We start from the raw sequence: 14,203 nt of genomic DNA, 5'->3' as shown, positions 1-14,203 counted from the left end.
GGCTGCGAGTTCTATCCCTGTGTAATTAATCTTTTCTTAAGCTGCCTGTTAAAATTTTGTGATGATGTCAAACATGTGCGCTCTTGACAAAATGAACATGTCCTATCACTCACACTTCTCTTTGCTTTGAATTATTAGGCGCAGCTCTACATGGTTCATAACGGTCCAATGTCACTTTATTCACTGTGTTTCAAACTAAACACATTTATTCTATTTGAGGGATGCTGGCACTCGGTGAAGCCAATAAAAAGACATCTAAGAATCAAAGTCGGATCAGAGATAATCTGAAATTTCTGTCAGACTGAAGCAGGCCTGAGGTTTTGGCAGGGACTGTCCTGTCAAGTTAAGCTAGTGCAAGCTATATCGGCCTCATACAAAAAACACAAATAGTACATGGGGTAACCTTGGAAAAATGTCACATACCTATGAATGAAAATGTATTTGAATTTGTGATTAAATGTGACAAACAGAGCACTTTATCCAACAGTACTAATGAATATCAGTGAACTGTGCCTTTACTCTTATGACTTATATAATGCATTGTCTCAGCCTCTATCAAAGTTCTATGATCCTACCTGGAACCTTCTTTGCCCAAATGATCATATGCACCAGTTCCTTATCAGCCAGGTTCGTTAGCAAAGTCATCATGGACGCCTCGGTAAAGGGCTTGCTGGGGTCGTGCTCAGAGTAAACCATGGGAGGCTCGGCATCCATCAGGGTACTGAGAATCTCGTCTGACGTCATTCCCATCACCGAGTTCTGCCTGGCATTCCTCTGTGCCGGATTCATGCTGCTGGAAGTGGGTCGGGTGGTGACCCCAGTACTTTTGATGACATGATCCTTCTCATCCTTCCTCCGCTTGTGCTTTAGCATCCGGCCGCCCCTACGATCCTTACGGATACCTGGCAATACAAAACAAACGAGAAAGATGATAGCCTACACCTTCTAGGCTACAAGAGGTACACAACAAAGTGCAGCAGCTACAACTGATCTACATGAAAAACTGGCAGTGTTAACTGAGGAACAGTGGACTGCGGAAGATCTATATTAGTTACATTGCATCTAGGCTCCTGTTTGACTATTTTGGCAAAGGTGAACATTTGAACTAACTAGGAGTGCAGAAGGCAAGGGAGACAAGGAAAGCTGTATTTACACAGCACAGTACACAACCTGAGGGCATCACAGAACACCTTACAACCAACAAGTACGTCTGCTGTCTAGTTATTGTTGGAATGAGGGGTTGCAGCTGATATGGACTGCAAGTTCCCACAACCAGCATTATGACAATGACGCCCTAATCTCTTTTAGACATTAACTGAGAAATTAATATTAGCCACAATGCCAGGAGAATTCCCCTTTGAAAGCTGCCGGGGATAATTTGAATCCACTACCAATGGCCAACTGGGCCTTGTTTAACATCTTATCGAAAGGACGAGCCCTCCAACAGTGTCGCACAGCCTCAGCACTGGAGGCTCAGACTTGACTAAGTTAGGAGACACATTTGGGAAGATTAGAGGTGGAGATCCTGGTTCACCACTCCTCCCAATTTTCCAACCATGACATCATAAGCATCCTTCCTATCAAATGTCTCCAGTGCTGCACTAATCACTACTTTAATCCACAGACCAGCCAAGTACAGGTGTCCCATCTTAAACAATGAACAAAATCTGCCAATGTGCTGTTTGGCCACGTCTTTTCCTTCTCCTGCTTGGCCAATAAAAACTTTACAGCTTAAATAAATCACAGTAATTTTTTAAGAAAAGGCCAGAATTAAACAGAAGTTTATTCAGGTCAAAGCTAACAAAGAAATTCGTTAATGCAATACACATAAACAAGTCAAGTAACAATTGTTAAATCTAAATTGTGGTTCAACCATTGTATCCCAATTCAAAACACAATCAGATGAGAAATTCCCACCTTTCTTAACACAGTTTTGGAGTTATTTACAAGTGGAAGGGCGTGGTTGGCAGAAAGAATGGTTTTCACCAAGATTATGCCCATTTTTGTCAGCTGTTGGAATACTGACACCAGAGTATAAGAACAGGAAGAAAATATTCAACCCCTCAATCAGAATGCACCCAATCTACATCCTATTTATTTGCTACTGTCCCATATTTCTTGATATGCACACCCAATTAAAATATTTCTATCTCTCCCATTATAGCTCCAACTGGTCCCCAACATCAGTTCTAGATTTTCATTACTTTGTAATTAAAGTTATTTCTAACTTCCTTCTGGATGGTCTGGTACTATTCTAACTGTATTAATTAGAATTTTTGAATTGTTAGTCAATGTTTTTTAAATGGAAAAATGAAATGCGGGGAACAGACCTCAAGTAAGACTACCAAAAACAGATTATGGAACAATTTGTCTCACAGCCCATTTGCTCAGCAGAAATTCAATTGGATTGTTGGCTGTGGTTAAGCAGTCAATAGGAGTTGGATTAATGTTTACCCAGGTCAATTTATTTAGGGAAAGGATCCGAAGTGTAAGCCTGAGAGCGAGAGCAAGGAGAGGAGGAGAGACAGAGACTTAAGCCTAGAAACCGAAGTGCCTGTAAGGGCATGGTAACAGGCTGGTGTGACAAGTGTGTGTTTGAGGGCCTCCTGCTCCAAAAGCAGGAGACCTCATTCCAAGAGACTCTTTGCATGAAAAAAAATTCTATCAGCTCTCTTCTTCTACCAACCTCCTTAAATCCACATTCACCACATACCGTTCCCACTGCCGACAGATTGAAATGTCCTTTCTGTTCACCCTGTTGAGACCTGCACCAAATGTCCTCTTTTCCTCTCCTTTTCTGAAGAAAACTATCCGATAGTAGTAATCTCTCTTTATAACTAAAATTCTGCAGATCACAAGTCACCTATACACCCTCTCCAGTGCCATCACAACCTTCTATAATTCAAAGAATATGACTGCACAGACTCTGACCTCAGGTGTTGTCTGTGTGGAATCTACATTTCTCCCTGTGACTGAGTGGGTTTCCCCTGTAAATTGCCTCTAGTGTAAATGGGTGATAGGAGAATAAGGGTGGAGTTGCTAGGTATGCAAGAGAGAATGGGGCTAAGTGGGGATAATGGGTCTGATGGGATTGCTCTGAGAGCTGGCATAGACTCAACGAGCTGAATGGCCTCTTTTTCATAGTGAAATACAAAATATAAATATGGCTGTTCTCGCCACAGTCTAACAAGCATTTTGCACAGATCTGGTTTATTAATCTTGCTCATATATTCAATGTTTTAGTCAACAAAGCCACGTAACCCATATACCTCTACTTTCTGTATTTACCTGCCCCAGGAGCTTTAGGGATTGTGGACATGCACTCCAGGAACTCTCCGCTCCTCTACACTGCTCAGCGCCCCACCATTTATTCTGCTGCCCCATGCCTTGTTTGCCTTTCCTTACACTTCTCCAACTCTTCCTATGTTTTTGTCCACCCAACCAAATTTTTCAATGCATCAGGCTAACAGTAGACACCTTGATTTCAAGAGCTATGAATTACATCAAAGTTGCTATTAACTAGGCTAGTCAGAATGAGTGCTTGCCTGGATTTGTGGCTCTGGCTGGCTTTCCCATACATGCAGGGTGTAATCCAATGCATGCATGGCTCTGAAGGCACCTGCAGCTCATTAATCAGAAAGGTTTCCAATCCATTAACTCTCAGGTGATCTGTAGCCACCAGATCTCGCCACAGGTGTGCGCAAGATTCCCAGGCAGCTGTCAACATTCACATGTCCTGCGGCTGTTTACGTGCCACGATCAACCCAGACACACAAGCGGGCTGGCACCGACTTTATACACAACCGGTGACTTTAGTGGGGAACGCAAACAGCAAAGTGCAGGAGCGATTTAACTACGGCCACCTGCAGTCCACTTTGCCAAGCTGGTTCACTTGCAGAGCCAGGTTATGAATCCATCAAATGTCACGCTTGCCTTGACATACAGTAGGGTGTGGGGATGGGTGGAACATCATCATCATTCCAAGTCTGACTAACTGGTCAGGAATTCCAGAAACAAAATACTAACATGATGGCCAGGTTAACATACATCTGATAAATACACTGCAGAAATCTTTGAGTTTTCCACTCACTGAAACCCCCCCCCCTCTCCTCCATTCGTCCCACAGTTAACCTTCATGATGATGTCCACCCTCACTAACCTGTTCATAATCTTAACACCACAGGTCTCCTTTCAGCCTCTTTTCTCCAGAAAAGACCTCCAGCCTATTCTGCCTTTCCCGAAAGTTAACAACTTCTCAATTTAGGTATTGCTCTAATGAATGAATCCAACACACTTTTTCTAATGTCCCTTTGAAGACTTTTCACATTACAAAGACCAGGAATGCTCCCACACAATTCCAGTCTCCACATTTGACTTGCCATATTCAAGAGAGGTCTCCTTTCCCCTCCCACAAAGAAACCCCCTACTTATATGCCAGCAGAGGTGCAGCAGGAATGGAGGAAAGTGGGACAAGATCTAGACATGTCTGGTCCTTGCCTTTGCTGGTAATTTCTGGGATGTGTGGTGACCTAGCACAGTTTCTTTGTTCCGCCCTAAACGGAGTCCTGAAGTTAAAAGAGAGGGCGAGGGGTGAGAAATAAGGAATCTCAATGCAGTGAAGAGGAGATATACCAGCCTCCAGAAGGGGCAAGGGCGTGTCACCAGAGGAAGGATGATGGTATATGATCAGGTGCTCGGATCAGGAATGATTGTAAGTAAATAAAGAAACCACTTGCATCTATGTAGAGCTTTCTAGGGTCTTGGGATGCCTCAAAGGGATTACAGCTATACTTTAATAAAACACAGCAGTCAAAGTCCAACAAACAGTAATTTGAAAAACCACCAAATAATTTGCTTTGGAGATGTTAACTGAGGCAAACCAGGGGAGGGGGGAGTGCCCTTCCTGGAATGGTACCCTGGGGTCCTAAGACGACATCCGAGCCTTAGTTTAACATAGTGAGTCCCACTTATTTTGATACAATAGCCACTACACAATGGGGACTGATTGGGACATACTAGACATCTCCAAGCCCAAGTAGGCAGAGATGTCTGATATCCTGATACTGTGAGCCTGCCAGGTACAAATTGTGCCCACAGTAGAGGGTGTGACTGCTGGGATCACAGCCAGTGCAAATTTAGCCCTAGTAACTTCAACAATTCAGCTATATTGAGCAGGGTTCACGCATATCTGCTCATTTTATCACTGTACTAGAGTGTGGGTGGGCCTTTCAGAGTACACCACCCCTGTTTTAGTTTACTTTCCATTTCAGACTAAAATATCACGTTACTGATCGTTTTTGTTTCCATTTAACGTAATCCACAGTTTTGATCTTCACAGTTCAATTACTCCTAATTAAGAAAGTTGTTCATTGGTCCAAGTCATGAGGCAGAATAATATGCCACTTTATTCTTTGTTAAATTTTTTTGAGTTCTACTCAAATACAACAGGAATGTTCAAGTTTTTCAATCCTTATTGAGACATTCATAATTCACAGGCTACCTTCATAAGTAATTGACTGATACTAAAAGTCGACAACCTGCTAAAATCTGCCCAGGGTCACATAACATGCACTAAATATATACGATTATGATGAAAGGTCATTAATCCGAAATGTTAACCCTATCTCTCTCTCCATGGATGCTATCTGACCTGCTGAGCATTTCCACCATTTTGTGTTTTAATTTCAGGTTTCCAGCACCCAGAGTTATTTGTGACTTTATATATAACTCACATGGACTTTGTTTTTGTCTTTTACACAAGGTTAAGAGCAATCTTCTATTTTATTCATTTGTGGTGCATTTTTGGGTTACATTTATTTGTCAAGCAATTGAAAGCCAAGAGTAACCATGTTATTGGATGAATACATAAGAGCCTAAAGGGGACAAGCACATGTTCTTGCTGAACTCAGCCATAGCTATAGGTTCTTACAGCTTATAACTTCTATGTTTACCAGTGATTGTCCCTTCAACCAGTCCATCGACTTTAAATTTTTTAAATTTTATTTATACAGCACGGTAACAGGACATTCCGGCCCAACGAGCCCATACCGCCCAATTACACCCATGTTAACCTACTAACCCCTACATCTTTGGAATGTGGGAGGAAACCAAAGGAAACCCACGCAGTCACAGGGAGAACGTATGAACTCCTTACAGACAGCGGCGGGAATCGAATCCCAATCGCTGGCGCTGAAATAGTGTTACATTAACTGCTATGCTACTGTGCCACTATCATAATTGCACAGAATTTTCAATACTTCCATCAAGTTTCCCCCTTAATCATCTTTGCTTAAAGGAGAACAATCAGACAAAATAATTTAATATGCTGGACTTGACATTCAAAGCAGCCTGTGGAATAGCCACCAGCCTAGAAATGGCACTAAAAATGTGAGTCAGTTTCAGGGCAAGCAGGAAGTGAAGCTACCAAGACAAGAGTAGTGGCCTGATCTTCCTTACAGCCAAGTCATGAGTATGCTACAAGCACGTCCCCTGAGTACAAGAGGAAGGAAGGCTGCAGAGCATGTGGGTGTAAAAGGCGGGAGGCTTTGCTGTGGATGTTATGGGAGCCACCCACCCTCAGAATGCCATTCAGGACAGCCCAGTTCTATAACTATCACAGGGCGAGGCACGTTGGACACAGTGCAAGTCCCTGAAGAAGTCCAGTATTCTACCTGTGTCCACGTGGGTTTCCTCTGGGTACTCCGGTTTCCTCTCACGTCCCAAAGACATGCAGGTTGGTGAGTTAATTGGCCACTGCGAATTGTGTAGGTGAGTGGTAGAATCTGGGGGAAGTTCATGGGATTGTGGGGAAAATAAAATGGGATTAGCATGGGACAGTCTTAAATGCCAGCTTAACAGTCAGTATGGACCCAGTGAGCCAAAGGGCCTGTTCCTGTGCTGAATGAGCCTATGATTACCAGTGTAGACTACAGAACGGCACAGAAAGGCAGCAGTAGGTTGAGGTCAGCAGAAGGATAGTAGTGGGAGATCAGTGCAGAGAAGTGTGAAGTGATCACTGTGGTGTCGACTAACAGGGAAATATTTAACACAGCACAACCTAGAAAACTGTAGGTGAGCACAGACACAGCATTGTCATTTAATACTCTCACACAAAGATATTGATAGATTAAGCCAATAAACAAAACTGCGGTGAAAAGACTTCAATGTAGTCGAATGTGAGATCATCCAGTCCAGTCCTAAAAAAGATAGTACAGAGTACTGCCTGAATGTTGAAAAGCTAGAAACAGTGGAGCTCTAAATAGACTTACATAGATCAAAAAAAGTGTCCTGGACAGGTACCAAAAATAAAAAGTTAATGGAATGTTAGGGTCAGGGCAACACAGCCACCACATCTGCTGAACACATTGCACAACCTTACCCCACATCCTCTAGAGGCGACAGGAGGTGCCATAAATGGAATGCCCGTTGTAAAGTCAATGGCTAATGGCAGAAAAGAAACTGCAAAAATTGGCTACACATCAATTCCTCCTCTGCCCGCAATATCATCAGAGTTTTACGCGGCAGACAGTGCAAGGATGCAGCTCTTCCTTTCTCCTCCATAATATCCCACTTCCCCACGCACCTTCTAGCCTACTCCCTTCAGCAGGCCAGCAACAGCAGCATGGCCAGGTGACAGCAGAAAACCAGCTGAGATACAGACACTACATGTACAAACAAAGGTTAGCATGGGAAGCCGGGTCTGCCCTTCTCACGGGGCAAGAGGACAGAAGAAAAGGCTACCCCCTAAGCATCTCATTTTGCTTCCCCACCCCCCTCCCCCCACCACCACCAAGCATTTGACGGGTATGATATCTTGGTGAGGCTCCTCCTTTTTTCTAACAGTTTTTCTTCCTCTGCAAAACCACTTCTCATTCACCCAGTCACGCTTTACTCTCAGGAGAATACCTACCACACATCAATATCTACCACACACCCATATTGGGGTCAACTGATTTATGCAAAAGACAAGAGAGTTGTTCAGCACCTGGCACACTGTCACCAGACGCCTTGAGGAACTTTATAAACAACTCTGGAAACCATCAATCCCTTGTGCAAGAGCAACAGTCAGTAACTACCTGGTGGTCTTCTCAAGTATCCCTGGTTATGGCAGAGAGAGGGAGGGAGAGAGGGAGAGAGGGAGGGAGAGAGGGAGAGAGGGAGAGAGGGAGAGAGGGAGAGAGGGAGAGAGGGAGAGAGGGAGAGAGGGAGGGGAGGGAGGGAGGGAGGGAGGGGGAGGGGGGGAGAGGGAGAGGGAGAGGGAGAGGGAGAGGGAGAGGGAGAGGGAGAGGGAGAGGGAGAGGGAGAGGGAGAGGGAGAGGGAGATTCCCTTCTTCCTGTGAATGTATGTTGAGCAGTGCAAGTTTTAGGTTAGGCATCAGCTGGAGCACTGAACTCCAAATTTGCAGTCCCAGTGTTGAAATGGCATTGCCTGCTACCTGATGTCACGATCTGCCTACACTGAACACTTCAACAGGCATTAGGTTTGATCCTGCTAACGCCTGTACCAGTAAGGTAGCTGACACAACTCAGATTAAGTCTGAGATTGATGGAGTTTCATTACCAAAGAGATAAAGGGCCAGTGGGTGAGGGGAGGTACGAGGAAGGGGGGGAACATGGTGGAACAGTGGAATAGGTTTAAGGATCTATATTGTCTACTGCTGTTCTTATTACCTTAGTCTCCAAATTATATATCTTTGAATGTGGCAGAGAAACCATACAAGGTAGTTGTAAAAACAAATGGGTTGCTTGGGTTTGTAAACAGAGGCTTAAATAACTGAATTTGCTGGAAACTTCTCACTCACTGCATGAGTATTGGGCACAATTTTGGGAATCACATCTCAGAAAGGATGAAAAAGCCTTAGGTTCATTGGAATGGAGTATAACCAGGTCCTTACCAGAGACAGGGGATGAGGATGAAAAAGCTAGACTGCTCTACTTGGAACAAACAGGGTTAAAAATTGATCTATCGGAGAAGCAAAAGAATGATATGTGATCTTGTTAGAATGCATTAAATTCAGAGGAGGTTTGTAACAGCAAATGCTGAGAAGAATTTTCCTCTCATTGGAGGGGTTGTATCTAGATCACGGGGGCATTGTGGGATCATCCATTTATGTTAGAGATGAGAAGGAGTTGTTTCTCCACAAGACCAGATGAAGGGTCTCGGCCTGAAACATCGACTGCCTATTTCCCTCTACAGATGCTGCCTGACCACTTCAGATCCTCGAACAGTTTGTTTTTGCTTCTCCACGTGCTGTGAACCTCTAGAACCCCCTACCCCAGAAAGTGATGGAGCAAGGATCAACAAATGTATTCAAGGCTGTGATAGACAAACTTTAGGATGCCAGAGATAATGAGGAACTGTCAGGAAAGTGGAGCGGTAGCCAAGATCAGATCAGCCACTATCTTACTGAGTGGCGGAATAGTCTCAAAGAGCTACTGATCTACTCTTGCTCCTAGTTTTTATATCTCTATGAGCTACCCCAACCTAGCTCCCACTGCTCCCCTCTCAAATACTGATCTTGCAAGTTGTTTGCCATGCCTTTCCCTTAGTACAAAGCATTTATTCCCATTCTGCTCTTCCCTTAGCTACTCCCACATCCTTAGGCACAACTACAGTCCCAATGAATTCCTTCTAAACTCATACACCATGCATCCATCAACTACACAAGTATACACTACACCTACCACAGATAATACAGCCACTCCAGATACACAGCTTGGATTTTCCCACATTCCCACCTCTATCCACAGTTACTCCCACATTCCCACTCCACACCCGCTTTAAGAACCCAGACAGTCCCCCACCCCTCCCGCATCAAGCACTCTTCCACTGACTTCACACTTTCCTCATATATTCCTCCAGTCCCCAGTCCTGCCTCAGGTCCTCCCGTGGTGCCACTCTGTAATCACCAACCTTTCAGTGGGTATTCTTCCATTCACGGGAGTCCTGAAGGATTATTCAATGGCAGATGGTGAAACTGCAAATCTAATCAAGATCACACTATCTCCATTAACAACACAGACTAAAACAAACTAAAATGCAATGATCCAGAGCACACAATTAAACAAATTCAATCTGGATTAGGCCCTTTAACTGTTTCAAAGAACCACACTTGATGGGAGTGCATATCAGAAATGCCTTTTAATGTTATTCTGGTAAATTAAAAGATCTACAGACACATCAATGTAGGAAGTGTGGCATTCCTGAACTGACTTAGAGTGCTGTCACTACCTTTAGTTGAAATAAATGCAAATGAAAGACTAGATGATCTCCATAAGAGGTGTCTCCCCCTGCCACGACATCAGCCTGGAACCTTGGTGGCATCTAACCAGAGGAAGCTAACATTCATTCCATCAAAAGGTATGTGACCTGAGCTTAGACTGCAACTGGACTTCAGCCCCTGTCTGCATACAACTCGTGGGCACAAACCTATTGTATAGAAGCTGTCATGCATAACTGAAATACCCCAAGTAAATCTTTAATAAAAGCCCTATCTTGGCTTTCTTTTGTACTCAATGTTTTTTTTTCTAAAACATTATAACATTTATTTCAAGTGCTATTATTGAAATGGCTCACTTATTACCAGTAGTTTGTCAGTATGAGTACAGCGTGTGCTTTGATGTGAATGATCAAAGTGGTCTAAACCACTTAAGGTGCCTCTGTGGAGAGGATCTTGGAGAAGGAATCGGTAACAAGTGGGTGAAACAATGCAGTAATGTTCCTTTTTTGCTGGACAGGCTAGACTGGCTCTGGCCCAGCCAGTGAACAACTCACAACAGTCCATGCCAATTGGTGTCTGAGCTACACTGGGAACATAGAAGTATCGCTAGCAGAAAGCTGGCATCACACAGAGGCATGCCAGACAAAGGTGGGGCATGCCAGCAAGTTAATTTCCTTATGAATACAAGTCCATCCAAGAACAATTTATCAAGTATCCATAATTTTAATCTAAATAAATTTTAATCTAATCAGTATACTGGTGATACACTGAATTTTGGCATTCCTTCTGTTTTGTGCCTCTTTCCATCTTTAATACACTCCCTTTAATCTAATTCCTTGGCCAAATTTTTGACCACCTGTCCTAACCTCTCTCTTGGCTCAATCAAGCTATATCAGGAAACACTCCTGTGAATTGTCTTGGGATGTTTGTCGCCATTAAAGGGTGCTATATAAATGGAAATTAAATTAGATGATGGCAGTGCTTTTAATGCGGGAGATCCCTAGGTGGGATTAATAGTCATCAGGCTAATGAATGTTGAACCAATGGGAAAACTGCACAAAATATTAATCAAATGGACAAATTATAAAGAGGACAGCTAAAGGCAAAGATAATGAAAATGGAAATTACGATGTGGCACCAAAGAAATCAAAGGCACAGCCATTGAGGTGAAGGGAAGGAATTAGTAAGAGGAAAATGTTTAAGAGGCCAGAGTTTGGGAAAGGGTTTAGGGTTAGGCACAACTGCATAAATAAGCATAGGACACACAAGAAATAGAAGCAGGAATAGGCCATTTGGCCCATCGTGTCTGTACCTCCAGTCAATATCACCTTCAAATTGCAATTGTTGCATGAGAATTTTTAAAACCAAACAATGAAGGATGTTGGAGATTTTTGCACACTAAGCACACAGCCCTCACTCTCAGAGACAGAAGGTTGATTTGCAGTAACGGGGGAGCCCAAAGCCATTTTATCAGTTAAAGAAAGAGGCTGAGATAAAGCAAGGGTTCAGGATTTTAAGGAAAGGCCAGAGCATTGACTGTCACATCATCTCCAATACAGAAGATTACAGATTAAAGAAGGGTAGAACTGAAGAAAAAATAAGGATGGGAAAGGGAAATTAATTTTAAGGCTAAAGTTCAAGTCAATGCAAGCTCAATGTACATGCAAAAACTTTGATTCTGGGGCTGCCCCTTGATTTTGACCAGCTACCTTTATCAAAGGAGTTTGTTAAAATTGAGGTCAAGAAACGTAGAGCGGAGGTCCGATGAAAGAAATGTGCTTCATCTGGACTGGCCAGGGAGGGGAAGCTAACCAAGAAAGAAGACCAATTTTCTAAACATGAAAGCTTCCCATGTCAGCCAATCAGGCAATTTTGCCAGCAGCTACAGAGGAGTTAATGACCCAAAGTATATCTGCGACTCATGGTGGTCTTCAAAGAGAATTCAGTATGCTTTGTTCTTTGTTATAATAGAAAAGCTTCAATGACAAATGGCTGATCCTGAGGCAAATGAAGCCACATCTTCATGAAAAAACAATTAAGCTGATTACGTCAGCAGCCTGTTATAATGAGACCTGACTGTATCATAGGTTAAAATTTAACTGTGGAACACAAGCTACTTTTAAACATTAGTTCTTATCTGCCCAACCCTGTACTGAGAGGAGGAGGAGGAAACTTGAAAGAATAAAAGTTGCTGACTGCTGAATTCTCCAGTTTCCATCAAATATGCAAATACAGTGGGAACCCACATTGTAACTAAGTCCTACCAAATTTGCAGGATTGACTTCAAAAAACAGCAAATTGCGGACAAAATTGTGCAAAAGCAATACGGATTTATTAATCATGGTAATTTGTTGAAGTCAGTCGGCATATTCACGGGGGAAGGAATGGAAACAGTTTTGCTCTCTCTCATACCTGGGCTTGGGTGTTGTGGGCCAACACAAAACCTAATCCAGGCCCAAGGACTGGTCTCAGCAGCTCCCTGACTGCTCCCTACTGGTAGAGCAGGCTAGCTCCCCATAACCTCCACAGGTAGACCATCACACCCACCAATAGGTCACAGATTCCTGACCTGGGCAATGTGCTTTACCTTCCATCGGCCTCACCACTCACACTTCCTCTACTCCCTTTATACCATCTCTCCCCTCTCTCTCCTGACTAAGTGCCTGGAATAAGGACAATGCATGTGTGAGAAAGGGTGAGCAAGAGCAAGGGAGTGAGCACTGATAGCCAAGCCAAAACAATAGCCACAGAGGCCCTAAACTGTGGTCACAATTTAACTAGCACCTTCATTATAACCATTCTTCTACATGAAAGTCTCAACCTGCGTTTGGCTTTACTTTCTCTTCGTTAAAGTACATATTTCAAATCCACTATTCATGGGTTTCATGTTCTGGAAACGTGGGTGACACCAGCATAATGGAATTTATTATACATTCTTGGTAGCTGTGAAATCATTAAGACTCATGCTTGGATCAGTTCATGGTCATTTTCTACTACAGCCCATAAACTGCCAGGTTTACTGAATTCAGTTTTATAATTTACTTTGGTGGCACACAAACTCAAAACTTCCAGAAGAATAAGCTTGCATTTACATTATATTTATGTTTTTTTTAAACTTATTCATGGGATGTGACCTGGCATAATCAGCCAGGTCAGCATTTATCATCCATTACTATTTGGTCTCAAGCCACCTTCTTGAACAGCGTCAGTCCATATGTTGAAATGTAGCAATGCTGAGGGTGGGAGCTGAGTGGTACAGGATTTTGACCCAGTAACAAAAAGGATCAAAGTCAAAGTCAAGCTTATTGTCCTATACACAAGTACACGTATTGGCTGGAGTATTTACGGACATAATCAACCTCTTATTTCTGTGGTCTGAGGTTCCCACCTGCTTCAAAAAAGCATCTATTGTACCGGTGCCCAAGAAGAACGCGGTGACCTGCTTCAATGACGACCATTCGGTAGTGCTTACATCAACTGTAATTAAGTGCTTCGAGAGGTTGGTTATGGCGTGAATAAACTCCTGCCTCAAAGAGGACCTGGATCTGCCTCAATTTGCCTACCGCCACATCAGGTCAACAGCAGATGTGATTTCTCTGGCTCTTCGTTCTGTTCTAGACCATCTGGACAACAGGAAATCATACGTCAGGCTGCAGTTGAACTACAGCTCGGCATTCAACACAATTACCCCATCCAAGCTCATCATCAAGCTTCACGTCTCCACCAAGCTTCAAGACCTGGGCCTCTGTGCTTCCTTCTATAACTGGATACTCGACTTCCTCATCAGCAGACCTCAATCAGTGAGGATTGGTAACAACATCTCCTCCTCGCTGACCATCAACACAGGTGCACCTCAAGGCTGCATGCTTAGACCTCTGCTCTACTCTCTATACACACATGACTGTTTGGATAAGCACAGCTCCAATGCCATATATAAATTCACTGACGACATCGCTGTTGTTGGACGAGTCAAGGATAGTGAT

The 14,203-nt window shown here is 43.3% G+C and overlaps 1 protein-coding gene across 4 annotated transcripts in view; it reads right to left on the bottom strand.

Annotated features, from left to right (window-relative positions):
- The window catches only part of esr1 (estrogen receptor 1), a 130,593-nt gene that overhangs the window by 51,100 nt on the left and 65,290 nt on the right, over positions 1–14,203 (bottom strand). For all 4 annotated transcript variants that reach the window (XM_052013151.1, XM_052013154.1, XM_052013153.1 and 1 more), the window contains exon 4: positions 576–902. In XM_052013151.1, the coding sequence (XP_051869111.1) occupies positions 576–902 (327 nt within the window). The remainder of the gene's footprint in view (positions 1–575; positions 903–14,203) is intronic.

Source organism: Pristis pectinata, chromosome 3, assembly GCF_009764475.1.
Source record: "Pristis pectinata isolate sPriPec2 chromosome 3, sPriPec2.1.pri, whole genome shotgun sequence".
NCBI classification, from domain to species: Eukaryota; Metazoa; Chordata; class Chondrichthyes; order Rhinopristiformes; family Pristidae; genus Pristis; species Pristis pectinata.
The sequence above is the reverse complement of the archived record's forward strand: the minus strand, read 5'-3'. Positions and strand labels throughout refer to the sequence as shown.